The sequence below is a fragment of the Heteronotia binoei genome, chromosome 3 (assembly GCF_032191835.1).
Source record: "Heteronotia binoei isolate CCM8104 ecotype False Entrance Well chromosome 3, APGP_CSIRO_Hbin_v1, whole genome shotgun sequence".
Taxonomy (NCBI): domain Eukaryota; kingdom Metazoa; phylum Chordata; class Lepidosauria; order Squamata; family Gekkonidae; genus Heteronotia; species Heteronotia binoei.
The window spans coordinates 192,249,826-192,268,585 of NC_083225.1; the positions used below are offsets into that span (position 1 = coordinate 192,249,826).

At 49.2% G+C, this 18,760-nt stretch overlaps 1 protein-coding gene across 1 annotated transcript; it reads right to left on the reverse strand.

Annotated features, from left to right (window-relative positions):
- Positions 1-9,747: 9,747 nt before the first annotated feature.
- Positions 9,748-12,570, reverse strand: LOC132569166 (sialidase-3-like). The gene is made up of 2 exons (XM_060235354.1): positions 12,356-12,570; positions 9,748-10,821 (listed from the first exon to the last, which is right to left on the reverse strand). Exon 2 carries the CDS (start codon positions 10,798-10,800, stop codon positions 9,748-9,750), a length of 1,053 nt encoding a protein of 350 aa, XP_060091337.1. The 5' UTR covers positions 10,801-10,821; positions 12,356-12,570.
- Positions 12,571-18,760: the final 6,190 nt, after the last annotated feature.

An 18,760-nucleotide genomic window follows, 5' to 3' on the forward strand; every position in this document is an offset into this window, starting at 1 on the left:
TTTGACTGCTCCGTACAGACCTACCCATAATGCTTTTTGTGAGAGAAGAGGCCGTACATTGCAAGACATGTGCCAGTGTATGTTACGTGATGCAGATATGCCCTGGAGATTTTGGGCAGAGGCTATGTGCTGTGCCAACTACAACCTGAACAGAGTTTGGTGTTCATCTACTGGCAAAATACCAGCAAGCCTATGGCATGACAAGGTAACTAACTTGGCAAATTTGCATGTATTTGGAGTTACAGCTTTTGTTCATATTCCTCAACAGCTCAGACGTAAAGGCCAACTGAAGGCTAGACGTATGAGGTTTCTCGGGTATGAGAGGAACGGGAGCTGTTATCGTTTTGGCACGCTCGACAGTCGTGAGGTGGTGATTAGTGCTTCAGCCACGTTTCTGGAGAGATCAGAGGGCTGGGATCGTTGCACCCAATCGCCAGCGTTCTGTCCTGAGGATGACCAAGGAATCCGGTTACAAGTCAGCTCAATGCCTAGCAACCCAGAGGAGGGAGAGGCGGCTGAGTTAACCCCAAAAGAAGAGATGCCTGACGAGGAGGAGATGGAGGAGAAGCCTACTCGTGAGGAATCATCCGGGAGGGATGTGCCAACTGATGAGCCTGCATTGAGGAGATCTACACGTGAAAGAAGAGCTCCTGAGAGATTTAGTCCTGTAATGTCTGCTATACATGAGCCTGAGAAATATACTGACATTTTCTCTTTGTCCAAGGAAGAGCAGTGTAACTGGAAGGCTGCTATGGACGATGAACTTTCTTCCCTGAAACGTTTAAATGTTTATGTTGAGACTGATACTGTACCTGCCGGTGTAAAACCCATAGGCAGTAGATGGGTATACAAGGTGAAAACAGACCAGTCTGGGGGAAAAAAGTATAAGGCGAGGCTTGTAGCACAAGGTTGCAGACAGACTAATGAGACTTACGACGAAGTGTTTGCTCCAACGTTAAAGAGCAGTTCACTTCTGACTGCGTTAACTGTGGCAGCCAGAGAAAAACTCCATTTTACCCATTTGGATGTCTGTGTGGCATACCTAAATGCTAATTTGGAGCACCAAATTTATTTAAAGAGACCAGAGGGTATTCCTGGTACTGGAAAGGGATACTGGTTACTAAATAAGAGCTTGTATGGTCTAAAGCAAAGTGGTCATCAATGGTCAAAATGCCTAGTGGGTACACTTAAACAGCTAGGGTTTACCCAGAGCATTGCTGATCCATGTGTGTTTACCAAGGGAAGTGGTGAAACACGATGTATTGTTCTTACTTTTGTGGATGACTTGGGGATTCTGACCAAGACAAAGAAACAAACAGATGATATTGTTTCAGCCTTAAGTAAGAAGTTTAAACTGAGAAATCTTGGTACTGTACAGACCTATGTGGGTGTAGATATTGCAAAAACTACACAAGGTTTTAAACTGTCACAAAAACCTAAAATCATAGATTTGTTGGACAAGTACAAGATGACTGATTGCAAAACTGTTTCAACCCCTATGGTGACTGGCTTTGTAAATGATGTTACAGATAGCCCACCATGTAATGTTGAAATGTACAGGTCGTTAATTGGTAGTCTGAGCTATATCAGTAATTGGACACGGCCAGACATATCAGTAGCCTGTAATCTGTTGGCAAGAGCTACCCAGAACCCTAAGCAGAATCACTGGATTGCTGCTAAGCGAGTGTTGAGATATTTAAAGAACACTGCTGACTGGTGTCTTTATATCGAACCTAGGGGGGAGCTAGCACTGAAAGTCTATACAGATGCAAGTTTTGCAAGTGACTGTGAAACCAGAAAGTCAACAACAGGTCTTTCCATATATTTGGGAGAGGTATTAGTATGCTGGAAGACACAAAAGCAGCGTGTGGTTGCCTTGTCCACCACAGAAGCAGAGTTCTGCGCCCTTTCTACTGCTTGTACTGAGGTAGAATGGTTTAGACAGCTACTAAAGGACCTGCATATAGAGGCAGAGAAGCCTGTTGAAGTTCTGGAAGACAATCAAGCTGTGATTGAGATTGCAAAAGCGGAAGGAGTAAAGACAAGGAATAGGTACACTGACATACGGTACCAAAATGTCAGATCATGTATCATGGAAGGGTTGATAAACATAAGGTATTGTGATACTGGCCACAATACAGCAGATATGTTTACGAAACCCCAGACTATGGAAAAGCATAATGAGCACTGTAAAAGGCTCGGATTGAGAAACGAACAGAACTATTAAGAGGAGAATGTTGGAACTCAGTCCTAAAATGGCTGACTGACTCCATCTTAGTAATAGTAATGTTGTTTCTGCAATGTCATGCTGAGTCATGCTGCATCATGATCCAGCTGTTACCTGTTACTGAGGTAAGGTGGGATGACCTCACCTGTAATTAGGCTTTGTGCTGACTCACAGAGCTGATGCAACCCTGATGATTGGTACGTGTACTTAGGGAAGCTCAGTGAGCTTGCTCAGTCTGCCTGTAAGGATTGTGGGTTCTGTGAGGCCCGCTATCTGGGTGGCAGCGATCACTGCTGGTGTTGGATCCTATGCTACTGTGCTTGGATCGTGCTGTGTATACTTACTGCTGTATACTGTTATCTACTGAAGTGTGTACTGATTACTGTGTATGACCTTGGCCTGGCAACGACTCTGAATATTGGATACTATTCCTGGTAAATATATCTACCATTGAATACAGCTGTTTCTCTTGTCTATTAATTCCTGTGTTTTGCCTGTCCCTCTCCTTCAGCTCTTCTGCTGCGTGCAAAATACTCTAACAACATTTCACTTCATAAAAACAATACAGCTTAAAACCAATAACATGTCATTTTATATAAACAGATGGCTGGCCAGTTACGTCAAGTTTTATCCCAGCTAGGTGTAGGCTAGCCGGAAGAGGGTCGTCTTACAGGCCCTGCGGAATTGAGCCAAGTCCCGCAGGGCCCTCACCTCTTCCGGCAGCTGATTCCACCAAGTGGGGACCATAACGGAGAAGGCCCTTTCTCTGTTGACTTTCAAGCGGGCTTCTTTTGGCCCGGGGATAGAGAGGAGATTTTGTGTTCCTGACCTCAGTGCTCTCTGGGGAACATGTGGGGAGAGACGGTCCTTCAGGTAGGCAGGTCCCAGGCCATATAGGGCTTTAAAGGTAATAACCAGCACCTTGTACCAGACTCGGTACATCACTGGAAGCCAGTGCAGAGTCCGAAGACCCGGCCGAATGTGTCCCCACTTTGGGAGACCCAATAACAGCCGGGCCGCGGCATTCTGCACCAGCTGCAGTTTCCGAGTCCGGGACAGGGGCAGCCCCATGTAGAGGGCATTGCAGTAGTCCAACCTCGAGGTGACCGTAGCATGGATCACTGTTGCTAGGTCGTCACGCTCCAGGAAGGGGGCCAGCTGCCTTGCCCGCCTAAGATGAACCGGCTTTGATTCCCCACTCCTCCACTTGCAGCTGCTGGAATGGCCTTGGGTCAGCCATAGCTCTCGCAGGAGTTTTTCTTGAAAGGGCAGCTTCTGGGATAGCTCTCTCAGCCTCACCCACCTCACAGGGTGTCTGTTATGGGGGAGGAAGGTCAAGGAGATTGTGAGCTGCTCTGAGACTCCGAGATTCAGAGTATAGGGTGGGATATAAATGCAATATCATCATCATCTTCTTCTTCAGAGCAGGGCAGGAGCTTTCATGAGTCCATGTTGATGTAGTGGTTGACTGCGCAGACTGTAATCTGGGAGTACCAGGACCGATTCCCCACTTCTCCACCTGCACCCGCTGGAGTGGCCTTGGGTGAGTCATAGTTCTTGAGCAAGCTGCTTTCTCAAGAGCAGTTCTGGAAAGAGCTCTCTCAGCTCCACCTGCCTCCTGTTGTGGGGAGGAGCAGGGGAGGAGATTGTAAGCCACTCTGAGACTCTGAGTAAAGAGCAAGGTACCGGGACTGATTCCCTGACCCAACCTCCTCCTCCTCCTCTTCTTTTTCTTCTTCACATGCAGCTGCTGGAGTGACCTTGGGTCAATTATAACTCTCTCAGAGCTGTTTTGCTCAAGAGCAGTTTCTGTCAGAGCTCTCTCAGCCCCACCTACCTCCCAGGGTGTCTGTTGTGGGGAGGGGCAGGGAAAAGAGATTTGTAAGCCGCTCTGAGATTCCTTCGGATAGGGAAGAATGGGGTATATATCCAATACCACCACCGTCACCACCACCCTGCCCTTCACTCTTTTGAGAACTGCTATTGAGAGAACAGCTGAGAACTGCCCAAGGGGCACCCAGCTGGCTGTATGTGGAGTGAGGAATTGAACCTGGTTCTCCAGAGTAGAGTCCGCCCCTCTTAACCACTACACCAAACTACACCAAGAGAGCCAGTGTGGTGTAGTGGTTAAGAGCGATGGACTCTAATCTGGAGAACCGGGTTCGATTCCACACTCCTCCGCATGAAGTCAGATGGGTGCCCCTTGGGCCAGTCACAAAGCTCTTTCAGAGCCCTCTCAGCCCGGAAAACAAGTCTAGCTCGCCACCTAGTGGTGCATAACGCTAAAAGATCTTCAGGGGGGTCGAACCCTTTTGTTATGAGGGCTGGATCTGACATAAATGAGACCTTGTTGGGCTGGGTTCTGTGTGTCATAAAACATAATGCCAAGTAGTGGAGATATAAGCTTTAAAAAGGACACCAACAAACACAAAGATTTTTAATCTCTCCTGTGTGATCGAGGGAACTGGGCAAAGGAAGCTCTGGCTCTTTCCCTCCCTCCCCAGGGGATGAGGAGGGGGTGGAGCCTCAGCCAATAGAAGGAAAAGAGGCTTTGCTCAATAGCTCTGCTGTGTGATTGAGAGAGCCTGGCAAAGCAAGCTCTCCCTCCTCCCCAAGGGAGGAGCCTCAGTCAATGGAAAAAATAGAGGCTTTCCTCTGTAGCTCCTGTTCAATTGAGCAAGCCTGGCAAAGCAAGCTGTGACACAGAAGGAAGCAAGAGAGAGGGAGAAGGAAGCAGACTTGCTTGCAGGCCTGATACGAACCCTCTGGGGGCCTGATCTGGCCCCAAAGCCGCATGTTTGACACCCCTGTTCTAGAACTTTAGTCTGCCAGATAATCTTAGGTTTTCCTGGCTTTACTACCATGCTGTAATTAATTAATTAATTTTCTTATATACTTCTTTGAACATATGAAGCTGCCTTCTACTGAATCAGACCCTCGGTCCTTTTGTCTACTCAGACTGGCAGTGGCTCTCCAGGGTCTCAAGCTGAGGTTCTTCATGCCTACTTGCCTGGACCCTTTTTAGTTGGAGATGCCGGGGATTGAACCTGGGACCTTCTGATTACCAAGCAGATGCTCTACCACTGAGCCACAGCCCCATTCATGGCTCTCCAGGGCCTCCAGCTGAGGTTTTTCACGCCTTTTTGCCTGGGCCCTCTTTAGTTGGGAGATGCCGGGGATTGAACCTGGGACCTTCTGCTTACCGAGCAGATGCTCTGCCACTGAGCTACAGCCCCATTCATGGCTCTCTAGAGTCTCATAAGGAGGTTCTTCATGCCTACTTGCCTGGACCCTCTTTAGTTGGAGATGCCGGGGACTGAACCTGGGACCTTCTGCTTACCGAGCAGATGCTCTACCACTGAGCCACAGCCCCATTCATGGCTCTCCAGGTCTCCAGCTGAGGTTCTTCACGCCTACTTGCCTGGACCCTCTTTAGTTGGAGATGCCGGGGACTGAACCTGGGACCTTCTGCTTACCAAGCAGATGCTCTACCACTGAGCCACCGTCCCTCACTGTCCTTTACACAGACAGCGATTCAGATTGACACAGACAGTGATTCTCTGCCAGAGGATGTTGTGATGGCCACTGGAATAAACAGCTTGAAAAGAGGATTCATGGAGGAAATGTAGATCAGTGGCTACTAGCCATGGTGACTGAGGGTCAACCTCTGAATCCCAGAGCAAGGAGTAGGGTTGCCATGTCCAATTCAAGAGATATCTGGGGACTTTGAGGGTGGAGCCAGGAGACTTTGAGGGTGGAGCCAGGTGCAAGGTTGTAACAAGCACAGTTGAACTCCAAAGGGAGTTCTGGCCTTCATATTTAAAGGGACCGCACACCTTTTTAAATGCCATAGGAAAGAATGAAGGATAGGGGCACCTTCTTTTGGGGCTCATAGAATTGGACCCCCTAATCCAATCTTTTTGAAACTTGGAGGGTGTTTTAAAGAGAGGCACTGGAGGCTATGCATGAAAATTTGGTGCCTCTACCACAAAAGACAGGCCCTCCTGAGCCCCAGATACTCACAGATCAATTCTCCGTTATACCCTATGGGAATCGGTCTCCATAGGGAATGATGGAGAACCCAGCAGACATTTCCCTTCCCCCCCCCCCGCTTTCTGATGACCCTGAAGTGGGGGGAGGGCCTCCAGACCAGGGGATCCCTTGACCCCCCCCCCTTGGGATTGTCAATACACGCAGGAAACCACAGTGTATAGATAATTATCAATCCCGAAACCACTGTGTTAAAGCATTGCAAACACTCCTGCTATATAATTCACTGCACATTTATCATAATACACTTATTACAGTTCCAACTTTCTTGTATTGTTCAAAGTTCAAAATTCGTAAAAATAATTATCCACTCCAGATGCTTGAAAATAAACAACAAGGTACCAATCCCTGCTGTATCGGTGTATTCTTTCTCAGATGCAGGAGATACCGTAAGGAAGTAAATTCTCTTTCCAGGCAGAAATCCTCTAGTGCAGGGGTCCTCAAACTTTTTAAATAGGGGGCCAGTTCACTGTCCCTCAGACTGTTGGAGGGCCAGACTGCCGTTACTGTACAAGGCCGCGGGCCGTCAGTTCTCCGTCTTCTGCATCTCTCTCCCTTCCCCACACCACATACCCCGGCCTGGGAACTCACCTCACCTTGGTATCACCTCACACTCTGTCTCCGCCGCCTCAGCCCAGTGCCGGAAGTGTGCGTTGCTAACACGAGTTTAGGTCGAACGTCACTTTCGGTCTGATTTTGCCATAACCCGGCGGGCCGCATAAAAGTCTTCAGCGGGCCGCATCTGGCCCGCGGGCCGTAGTTTGAGGACCCCTGCTCTAGTGCAACCGGTGCGGCGACACGAAACCGGCTGTAGTCAGGTTTCATTCCAACTTCCACTTGGCCGCATCAGTTAACTGGGAACTAATACCAGATTGTAGCCATTTATATTTAATTTTTAAGTCCCGCAGTTTGGCAGTGGTATCCTTGAGGTCTCTTCTGATTCTTAAAAATTCAGGAGGAAGATCCGGAAAAACCTGAATCTTTAACCCCTGATAGTCCAAGCCTTCCCTCTCCCTGGCCTCTGCAAAGACTCTTTGCCTCATTCGATAGTCCTTAAATGGCACCAAAATATCTCTAGTATAAGACAGATTGTCTTCACATACCTTGCCGACACGATATACTTTTTGAATGAGTGGGAGAACTTCGTACTCCAGATGAGTTGCTTCAGCAAGCCAATTTGCCATAAATACATTTAAGTCCATTTCAGCTTCCACATCAGATTAAAAACCTCTAAACTTTAAACACAGCTCCCGGTTACGAAAGTCCATTGTTAAAACCTGTTCCCTCATCCGCACATCTGATTTTATTTCAGATATTCTCCCGTCACACTCTTGAGCACTTTTTAAAGCTTCTTGTGCTGTCTGGGTAACTTGTTTATGAGAATCCTCTAGTTCATCCAGATGCTGACACAACGGTTGTAACATAGAGGTTATGTCCTCTCGTATTTTTTGTCTTAACTTAGACATTGCCTGCGTCAATAAATTCAATGTAAGAGGACATTCTCCAGCTGGTTCCTCGTATCTCTCCAACCTTGTGTGGGAGGTGGATGGCAATTCAAATAAGTCAGCTAAAAGCTGAACGCTTTTTTCCTTCTGTTTACCCTTCTTCACCCCTTTAGGAGACATCTCTCAAAGATTCAAAAAATATAGTTTAAAGGGGTAAAAAGAATATAACTTTGGAGCCAGCTGGGTGAGCGTTAGGCAAAGTCTCTTGACCGGATATTGGTCAAAGCCACTGCCCACGACCAACTAGGAACTAATACAATCATATCATAACTATCTAGAAATCATATTTAAATACATGTACAAAAACCAAAACTTCATAGACTCTTACCCAGGCAACAGCTCTCATTTGCAACAGCTTGTCAATTTCAATCAGCACAAAGAGGTTCTCTGACTACTGACTTCCCAGTAGGCATTACATAAACCCACAACAGGTGTTCAGCATTAGCAACAATAGACTGGTATGATTAAATTAAAGAAACAATCTCAAATAAATACAGACAAATCTAAAGCAGCATTAAGAAGAAGAAGATGATATTGGATTTATATCCCGCCCTCCACTCCGAAGAGTCTCAGAGCGGCTCACAATCTCCCTTACCTTCCCCTCCCACAACAGACACCCTGTGAGGTAGATGAAGATATTGGATTTATATCTTGCCCTCCACTCCGAAGAGTCTCAGAGCGGCTCACAATCTCCTTTACCTTCCTCCCCCACAACAGACACCCTGTGAGGTAGATGAAGATCTTGGATTTATATCCCGCCCTCCACTCTGAAGAGTCTCAGAGCGGCTCACAATCTCCTTTCCCTTCCTCCCCTGCAACAGACACCCTGTGAGGTGGGTGGGGCTGAGAGGGCTCTCACAGCAGCTGCCCTTTCAAGGACAACCTCTGCCAGAGCTATGGCTGACCCAAGGCCATGCTAGCAGGTGCAAGTGGAGGAGTGCGGAATCACACCCGGTTCTCCCAGATAAGAGTCCGCACACTTAACCACTACACCAAACTGGCCCCGCGGTTGCATAGTACAGAATTTGTGTATAAGAAAAGCCTCCTTCTGTAGCAAGATCTTTGAGGCGTCTTCAACATTGTACCGATGTCCCTTTAAAGCATACACTACAGTGCATTTAATATCTTCATATGAATGTCCAAAATTGACACAATGCTGGACAATAGGAGCATCGAGAACACCCTGACGAATTCAAGACCGGTGTTCCAGGAAGCTTGCCCGTAGGCTCGCTGTTAATGCTGTTAAATGTTGTTCATGCTGAACACCTGTTGTGGGTTTATGTAATGCCTACTGGGGAGTCCGTGGTCAGAGAACCTCTTTGCGCTAATTGAAATTGACAAGCCGTTGCGAAGGAGAGCTGTTGCCTTAAGCACTGGGTAAGAGTCTATGAAGTTTTGGTTGGTGTACATGCATTTAGTAGGATTTCTAGATGTTTATGATATGACTGTATTAGTTCCCAGTTAAATTGATGCGGCCAAGTGGAAGTTGGAATGAAACCCGACTACAGCCGGTTTCGTGTCGCCGCACTGGTTGGACTAGAGGATTTCTGCCTGGAAAGAGAATTTATTTCCTTACGGTATCTCCTGTAAGAATACACCGATGCAGCAGGGATTGGTACCTTGTTGTTTATTTTCAAGCATCCTGAGTGGATAGTTATTTTTATGAACTTTGGACTTTGAACGATACAAGAAAATTGGAACTGTAATGAGTGTATTATGATAAATGTGCAGTGAATTACACAGTGGTTTCGGTATTGATAACTACCCACCCGGGGATCGGCAAATCTAGCAAGGAGGGCTATAACATGCCACCTTCCCTCTTCGTTCACTCTCGCACCCGTGCCTTGAACCGTGGAGACGTTTGCTGGACTGTTCTACATGACATAATTAAATATATATATGTATTAAAAATGAACTTGTCTTTCGAGTTTTATTCCTGATTCAGTGCCACAGAATCTGAAGAGGTTATCGAAGGAGAATGATATTAGGCCGGGCTTCTCTTGTGCTATTAAAAAACTCGACAATGGTGAAGAACTGGAAGGCGACCTCCTCGTATTCGGTGGTCACACCGCTCTCAAACAAGCAGCCAAAGAGAGGCAAAGGGCCCTCCTCACACACAGCCAGGTCTGAGTAGCCACTGGGCCCTTCGTACAGCACCCAGGGGTCCTTCCATCCCCCCTTCACCAGCGGGGACATGTTGAGGAAGATGCCCAGGTTGACCCGCTTGCGTCTGCCAGTGGGGTGAGAGAAAAGCAGCCATTGCCTGGCAGCTGTTGAGGGATGAACACCCAAAGTTGAGGGGGCGGTTGAGGGACGAACGCCCAGCAGACGAGTTGGATTGGTTGTGGTTGCTCTTCGACTCGCCTCTGAGGGCTTCGGCAGCGCTGCGAAGCTCACCACACTGCCTTGGCAACCGCTGCCCGTCTCCGGCAACTCCTTGCAGAGGAAGGACTCCTCAAATTGTTTCCCGCCATTTTTGCTGAAGGCCTCCACCCTGTATTTTTCAGGACTGCGGGCGTTGCAGTATAACACCGAGCTGTTGTCCTGCCGGGTTACCTCAGCGACCTGGCACTCTTCCATCTGGAAGCTCATGTCAAGCTGTCCCCGCTCCCAGTTCTCGCCTCTGTCATCGCTGTAGAAAGTAAAGCAATGTGGCTTGGTCTGGTACGAGACTGGCTTGCCGAAGAAATGCTGATGGATGTAATAAGCGTACGCGGGAATGACCAGACGCCCCGAGCGCAACTGTACCCCGTGGCCAGGCCCGATGGCAAAGTTGGTCCAATTTTTCAAGTCCTCTCCGATCACCCAGTCAGTCAAATCGGTCAACTGGCTCCAGGTGCGGCCGCCATCTTGGCTCACCACATAGCACAGCCGGACGGCGTTCCTCCCGGTTCGGATTTGAAGCCATCCTGTCGTCTCGGACCGGATGCAGATAAAGAAGAGGAAGACTCTGCGACTCTCCTTCTCGTACACCGGGCAAGGGTTCATAGTGCGATGGCCGGGCAGCACGGCAGACATCAAGTCCTCCTGAGGGCCCCACTAAAGAAAGACGGAGAGACGATTGAAAGAGTTCAGTGAAAGGCTCTTCTGTTCAGTGTGGCACTGCCTATTGCAGTCAGGTTCAGGAGTACTTAATTATCATATCTTCCCACTAAGAACATCAGAAGAGCTCTTCTGGATCAGACCAGTGGTCTACCTAGTCCAGCAGCCTGTCTCAAACAGAGGCCAACCTCCAGTTTCTCTGGAGGGCCAGCAATAGGGCAGAGAGGCTGAGGCCTTCCCCCTAGAAGAACATCAGAAGAGCCCTGCTGGGTCAGACCAGGGAGGGTCCATCTAGTCCAGCCTCCTGCCTCACACAGGGGCCAGCCAGTTCCTCTGGAGGGCCAACAACAGGGCAGAGAGGCCGAGGCCTTCCCCTGAGAAGAACATCAGAAGAGCCCTGCTGGATCAGACCAGGGAGGGTCCATCTAGTCCAGCCTCCTGTCTCACACAGTGGCCACCCAGTTCCTCTGGAGGGCCAACAACAGGGCAGAGAGGCCGAGGCCTTCACCTGAGAAGTACATCAGAAGAGCTCTGCTGGATCGGACCAGTGAGGGTCCATCTAGTCCAGCTTCCTGTCTCACTCAGTGGCCAACCAGTTCCTCTGGAGGGCCAACAACAGGGCATGCATGCACACTTCATCAGCCACCAAAGGTGCCTGCACATGAAAGCCTTACACCCAGAATGGAACTTTCTTGGTCTTAAAGGTGCTCTGACTTTTTTCTGATCGTTTGAGTCCAGTGGTGGCCAAACTTGCTTAACATAAGAGCCACACCGAATACATGTTTGAGAGCCACAAGACAAGGAAGGAAGGAAGGAAGGAAGGAAGGAAGGAAGGAAGGAAGGAAGGAAGGAAGGAAGGAAGGAAGGAAGGAAGGAAGGGAGGAAGGAAGGAAGGAAGGAAGGAAGGAAGGCAAATAGATGGGGAGGGATGTTGGAGGGAGCGGTGGAAAGAAAGCAACTTTAACTTTAAATGCATTCTGCAAGGTGCTGGGTGGTCTGGCTTGGAGAAGTGATTTAAAGAGACAAAGGCCTTCTCCAAACTGGCTGATAGGGTGATGGGGGCTTTGAGAGCCACACGATATGTGTGAAAGAGTCGCGTGTGGCTCTTGAGCCGCAGTTTGGCCACCTCTATTTAAGACCAACAAAGTTATATTCAGGGATGGGTATAAGCTCTCGTGTGCACGCACGCTCATGCAAGCTCATACCTTGAATAAGTCTTCGCTCGTCTTAACGTTGCCCAGGGGCTCAGACTTCATTCTACAGCTTCCGACCAAGACGGCTGCTCACTTGGCCTTGTTCAGACCGATTATTGTACATTTCGATCGCCCAAAGGACATTAAACCCACATTTTCTCCGCGGAGACGCAACTTTGCACCATTTTGCTATTGTTCTTTTTTTTTTTTTTTGCTATTTTTCTTCTTTTGGTTTGACTTCTGCTTAGACGCGGTCAGACGCACATTTAAACTATTTGTGAACAATCGAACCCCAAACAGACGATGAAAGACCAGTTTTGTATCCCCACCGGCATTACCTGGACAGAGGTCCCTGCTTTCTGCCCTCGTCTCACCACCAGGTACTTGGCATGTTCGTCTTTGGGCGAGGAGCGCTTTTCCGCAAAGGCCAAGAAAATGGATTCGTCAGGAAGGAACAGCAAAGCTGGGATTCGGTAGGTGACGCCCTTGGGTGCTTCTTGACGAAACAAGGTCACCTTCCCAGGGCCTGCCTGAGCATCAACCACCTTTTCTGGGAGCACTGAAATAATCTGCCAATGGAAGATCATCAGAGGAGGAATAATTTACACACAGGGGTGGTAGAATGCTAGCAGGAGCTCTTTTGCATATTAGGCCACACCCCCTGATGCAGCCAATCCTCCAAGAGCTTACAAAGCTCTTTTTTTTGTAAGCTCTGGGAGGATTGGCTGCATCAAGGGGGTGTGGCCTAATATGCAAAGGAGCTCCTGCTAGAATTCCACCCCTGATTACATAGAAGCCACCCGATCCCTTAGGGATGCCAGCCTCCAGGTGGGACCTGGGGATCCTCTGGAATTACAGCTCATCTGCAGACCACAGAGTTCAATTCCCCTGTCGAACGTGAAGGCTTTGGAGGGTGGACTTTGTGGCATTCTCCCCCAATGAGATCTCTGTTCTCCCCAGGCTCCAACCCCAAATCTCCAGGAGTTTCCCAACCTGGGAACACAACTGTCACATGACACATGAAGGGCTAGATTCGAATCCAGTAGCACCTTAGACATCTACAAGATTTGGAGGAGCGTTAGCTTTTGTGGGCCAGACACAAGTAGGACTAGAGATCTCTAAGTCCGTATGTCTCCGTCAGAATGTGGGAAGGGTGTTGTGGAGAAAGGAACTCGGGATGACAAGGTATAATGAAAGGTACAGTCGGCCAGATTCAAGCGGAGGGGAAATGCTTGGGAGAAGAACACCAGCTTCTATCGTGAGATAACAGTTAATGCATCCCTCTTTAGCTCTGAAGCGGCCCCGTGACGCAGAGTGGTAAAGCAGCAGTACCGTGATCTGAACTCTCTGCTCATGACCTGAGTTCGATCCCAGCGAAAGCTGGTTCAGGTAGCCGGCCCAAGGTCAACTCAGCCTTCCATACTTCCGAGGTCGGTCAAAGGAGTACCCAGCTTGCTGGGGGGGAAGTGTAAAAGACTGCGGAAGGCAATGGCAAGGCAAGGAAAGGTCCCCTGAGCAAGCATCAGTCGTTTCCAACTCTGGAGTGACGTTGATTTCACAACGTTTTCACGGCAGACTTTTTTACGGGGTGGTTTGCCATTGCCTTCCCCAGTCTTTTACACTTCCCCCCCAGCAAGCTGGGGACTCATTTGACCAACCTCGGAAGGATGGAAGGCTGAGTCAACCTTGGGCCGGCTACCTGAACCAGCTTCCGCCGGGATTGAACTCAGGTCGTGAGCAGAGAGTTCAGATCACAGTGCTGCAGTACTGCTGCTTTACCACTCTGCGCCACGGGGCCGTGGCAATGGCAAACCACCCCGTCAAAAGCCTGCCGTGAAAACGTTGTGAGAGCAACGTCACCCCAGAGTCAGAAACGACTGGTGCTTGCACAGGGGACCTTTCCTTTCCTTTAGCTCTAAGGGAGGTCCATTTCTGCAACATGTTTTGGGTCAAGTCTATGGCTCTTTAATGTTTTTTGTGTTCTCTAAACAGGTCTCAGATTCAGCAGCAGCTCCTGAACCTTTCTGAGGGTTCCCCCTCTTCCTCCTCACCTACAGTCAAGAGTCACTCCATTTTGTTCCTCTTGCCATACGTATCCAAATGCTTAACAGTTATACAATGTTAACGCTTGTGCTCGCCATGCTGGCTGATTGCTTTGGAGCATCCTTCCTGCTTATCTGGAGAGAGGGTGGCATGTCTGGGAACTCGTCGGTTACCATGCAACCAAGGTCACGGGAGCTGGTGGAAATGTGGCCGAGGGGGTAGATAACAGACACCTGGGGTGATGATCGAATAGGAGGGAACCCGCGCAAAATCCCCGCTGCGGCTTAGCGCGCTTGGCTTGAATTGTAACGGTCGAGGCAAGGAGTTATAAGAGCTGGGAACTGGCGGGAGAGCCAGTTCCGACAACGCCTGTACCTGCCTATGATGCTGGAATAAAGATCTTGAACTTTACTTGTCTGTTCCTTGTCTCCGGCTCTGTCCATCGAATAGGAGGTGCAACTGCATAACAATCCCTGGATTAGGAGAGCGGGCAGCCAGCCAGCCACCAGGAGCTTTGCCACACCCCCAGCAACCCTCATTAACCCTTGGAGAAGCACACGCCATCCTTTCTCCGCTTCTTATGTGATTTTGGGCGGTGGGTGGCTTGTTGGCCTTTTGACTGGAGGGGGGTGGCCCAAAAGAGCCCCAGGCGAGCGAGGCCTGCTTGGGTTGGCTGGATCTCTAGCCAGCCCAAGGAGGCCTTGCTCGCCCAGGGCTCTCCTTTCTTGCATCGGGTTGCTTTTGGCTGGTGAGGGGGTGGTGGTATATGCTAATGAGTTATGCTAATGAGCTCCACCACCTATTTTTGTACAAAACAACCCCTGATCTTAATTGAATGTCTAATGTTATTAACTATTGCATTTTACTGTTTTATATTTCTTGTAAACTGCCCAGGGAGCTTTAGCTATGACTGATATAGAAGGAGGAGGAGGTTCTGAGCCTGTGTATGAACGCCCTTCCCACTTTCTGGACTGGAATATAAGGACTCGTGGGTCTCATATATGATGAACAGAGTTCTGACTCTCAAAATCTTCTACCCCTAAAATCTTGTTGGCCGCTAAGGGCATGGACTCAAGTCTACCTGTTCCACTGTAGCCCAAACATGGCTACTCTCTGAAACTAAAACACATGAAGCTGCCTTCTAACAAATCAGACCCTCAGGTCTGTATTGTCAGTATTGTCTACTCAGACTGGCAGGGTGTCAGGCAGAGAAGGGTCTTTCCCATCCCCTCCTGCTTGGTCCTTTTAACTGGAGATGCTGGGGATTGAACCTGGGACCTTCTGCATGCCAAACAGATGTTCTACCAATGAGCCAGTGAGGTCTTTCCCATCACCTCCTGTGTGGTCCTTTTAACTGGAGATGCTGGGGATTGAAACCTGGGATCTTCTGTATGCCAGGCAGATGTTTTACCAATGAGCCAATGAGGTCTTTCCCATCACCTCCTGTGTGGTCCTTTTAACTGGAGATGCTGGGGATTGAAACCTAGGATCTTCTGTATGCCAGGCAGATGTTTTACCAATGAGGTCTTTCCCATCACCTCCTGTCTGGTCCTTTGAACTGGAGATGCTGGGGATTGAACCTGGGACCTTCTGCATGCCAAGTGGATGCTCTACCAATGAACCACTGAGGTCTTTCACATCGCCCTTTACCTGATCCTTTGAACTGGAGATGCCAGGGATTGAACGTGGGACCTTCTGCATGCCAAGTGGATGCTCTACCAATGAACCACTGAGGTCTTTCACATCACCCTTTACCCGATCCTTTGAACTAGAGATGCCGGGGATTGAACCTGGGACCTTCTGCATGCCAAGTGGATGCTCTACCAATGAACCACTGAGGTCTTTCACATCGCCCTTTACCTGATCCTTTGAACTGGAGATGCCGGGGATTGAACCTGGGACCTTCTGCATGCTTAGCAAAGGCTCTGCCAGTGAGCCACGGCCTCTCCCTGAAGGTGGAAGCGGTGCCATGGGTTCAAGTCACCTTAAATCTGACTCCATCCCTGTTACGCAGGCCCCAACTTACCAGCAGCAAGCCAACAGACCAGAGGAGATGAAAGCGGGCTATGGGGAGGGCTTTTGCGGAGCTTTTCATCTCGGTGCAGGGACTGGGAGGGAGATGTGAATTCTAGGCAGCCCATCTTTATGTCTGGCCTTGCCGGAGCAAGGTTTCACTGCCGCTGACTGGGAGGGGCTGGGAGCTCTCAGAATGTTCCGGCACAGGACAGTTGGGGAAGAAAAACAGACAACTGTGGTGCCTGAGATGGCTGAGGAAGGCTGAAGGGAGAGACAAAGAAGGAAAGAAAGAAGGAAAGAAGGAAAGAAGGAAAGAAGGAAAGAAGGAAGGAAGGAAGGAAGGAAGGAAGGAAGGAAGGAAGGAAGGAAGAAAGAAAGAAAGAAAGAAAGAAAGAAAGAAAGAAAGAAAGAAAGAAAGAAAGAAAGAAAGAAAGAAAGAAAGAAAGAAAGAAAGAAAGAAAGAAAGAAAGAAAGAAAGAAAGAAAGAAAGAAAGAAAGAAATCCTCCGAAAGTTGCACACACATACACACACACACACACAAACATGAAGCTGCCTTCTACTGACTCAGACCCTTGGGCCATCAAGGTCACAATTGTCTGCTTAGACTGGCAGCAGCTCTCCAGGGTCTCAACAGAGGCCTTTCCCATCACCTCCTGCCTGGCCTTTTTAGCTAGAGATGCCGGGGACTGAACCTGGGACCTTCTGCAGGCCAAGCAGATGCTCTGCCAGTGAGCCACTGAGGTTCTTTCCCATCACCACCTGCCTGGTCCTTTTAGCTAGAGATGCCGGGGATTGAACCTGGGACCTTCTGCAGGCCAAGCAGATGCTCTGCCAGTGAGCCACTGAGGTTCTTTCCCATCACCTCCTGCCTGGTCCTTTTAGCTAGAGATGCCGGGGATTGAACCTGGGACCTTCTGCAGGCCAAGCAGATGCTCCGCCACTGAGGTTCTTTCCCATCACCTCCTGCCTGGCCCTTTAACTAGAGATCCCGGGGACTGAACCTGGGACCTTCTGCATGCCAAGCAGATGCTCTCCCATTGAGCCACTGAGGTTCTTTCCCATCACCTCCTGCCTGGCCCTTTAACTAGAGATGCCGGGGACTGAACCTGGGACCTTCTGCAGGCCAAGCAGATGCTCTGCCACTGAGCCACTGAGGTTCTTTCCCATCACCTCCTGCCTGGCCCTTTCACTAGAGATGCCGGGGACTGAACCTGGGACCTTCTGCAGGCCAAGCAGATGCTCTCCCATTGAGCCACTGAGGTTCTTTCCCATCACCTCCTGCCTGGCCCTTTAACTAGAGATGCCGGGGACTGAACCTGGGACCTTCTGCAGGCCAAGCAGATGCTCTGCCACTGAGCCACTGAGGTTCTTTCCCATCACCTCCTGCCTGGTCCTTTTAGCTAGAGATGCCGGAGATTGAACCTGGGACCTTCTGCATGCCAAGCAGAGGCTCTGCCACTGAGCCACAGCCCCTTCTCAAATAATGCGCTCATGAAGTTGCCTTATACTGAATCAGATCTCTGGTCCACCAAGGTCAGTCTTGTCAAGTCAGACTGACTGCTGCTCTCCAGGGACTCAGGCTGAGGTCTTTCCCATCAGCTGCTATCTGCTCTTTTTACCTGGAGATGCCTGTGTGTGTGTGTGCGTGTGAAATCACTCCACTCTCCAAGATGACAGAGGTTGCACAAACTTGCTTAATGTAAGAGCCACATCGAATAAATGGCAGATGTCTGAGAGCTGCAAGACATGAACATCAGAAGTTTGAGAGCTGCAAGACAGGAAGGGAGGGAGGGATGGAGGAAGGAAAATAGATGGGGGAGGGAGAGAAGCTCCCAGCTTCGTTTGGAGAAGCGATATAAAGAGAGAAATCCCCTCTCCAATGTTGTCCTTATAACACCCCTTTACAGCAGATCCCGAAGGAATATTCTCCGTATTCCAGATCGGGAAGGAATGAGGCTGGAGGAAGGGATCTAGCTGAACATATAAGGCTGCGATTCCTCCTGAGATCCGAAAAGTGTGTAAATAAGATTCCTGAGTTTTGCTGTTGGCCGTTTCAGTGCTTGCCGTACCTCTTGGCCTCTGCCACACCTAAATAACGCAAAACCATTTTAAGTTGCAAAATAACCTACGCAGAAGAATTGATGCAAATTTGCCCAGCATGTATAAGAGCAAGGAGCTTCCTGGGTTTCTTGTATTTCCCCGGTTTCAGTCCCCTCTAGTCTCTCTAAGTGGCCACTTTCCCCAAGCAAACGGATCTGTGTTGTCTGGGGATCTGGAATTTCAAGAGATCTCCAGCCACGAACTGGAAGTTGTGTCGCTGTATCGTCTGAAGCCATAGAACAAAGCCCAACACCTTCAAGACCAAGGAAGTTTTATTCAAAGTATAAGTTTCAGTGTATGCACTCTTCCTCAGATACAATGAAACAGAAGGCAGCAGTTCATTGATATATATAGAGAAGAAGACGACAACGACATTGGATTTATATCCTGCCCTCCACTCTGAAACTCAGAGCGGCTCACAATCGCCTTTATCTTCCTTCCCCACAACAGACACCCTGTGAGGTGGGTGGGGCTGAGAGGACTCTCACAGCAGCTGCCCTTTCAAGGACAACCTCCGCCAGAGCTATGGCTGACCCAAGGCCATCCCAGCAGGTGCAAGTGGAGGAGTGGGGAATCAAACCTG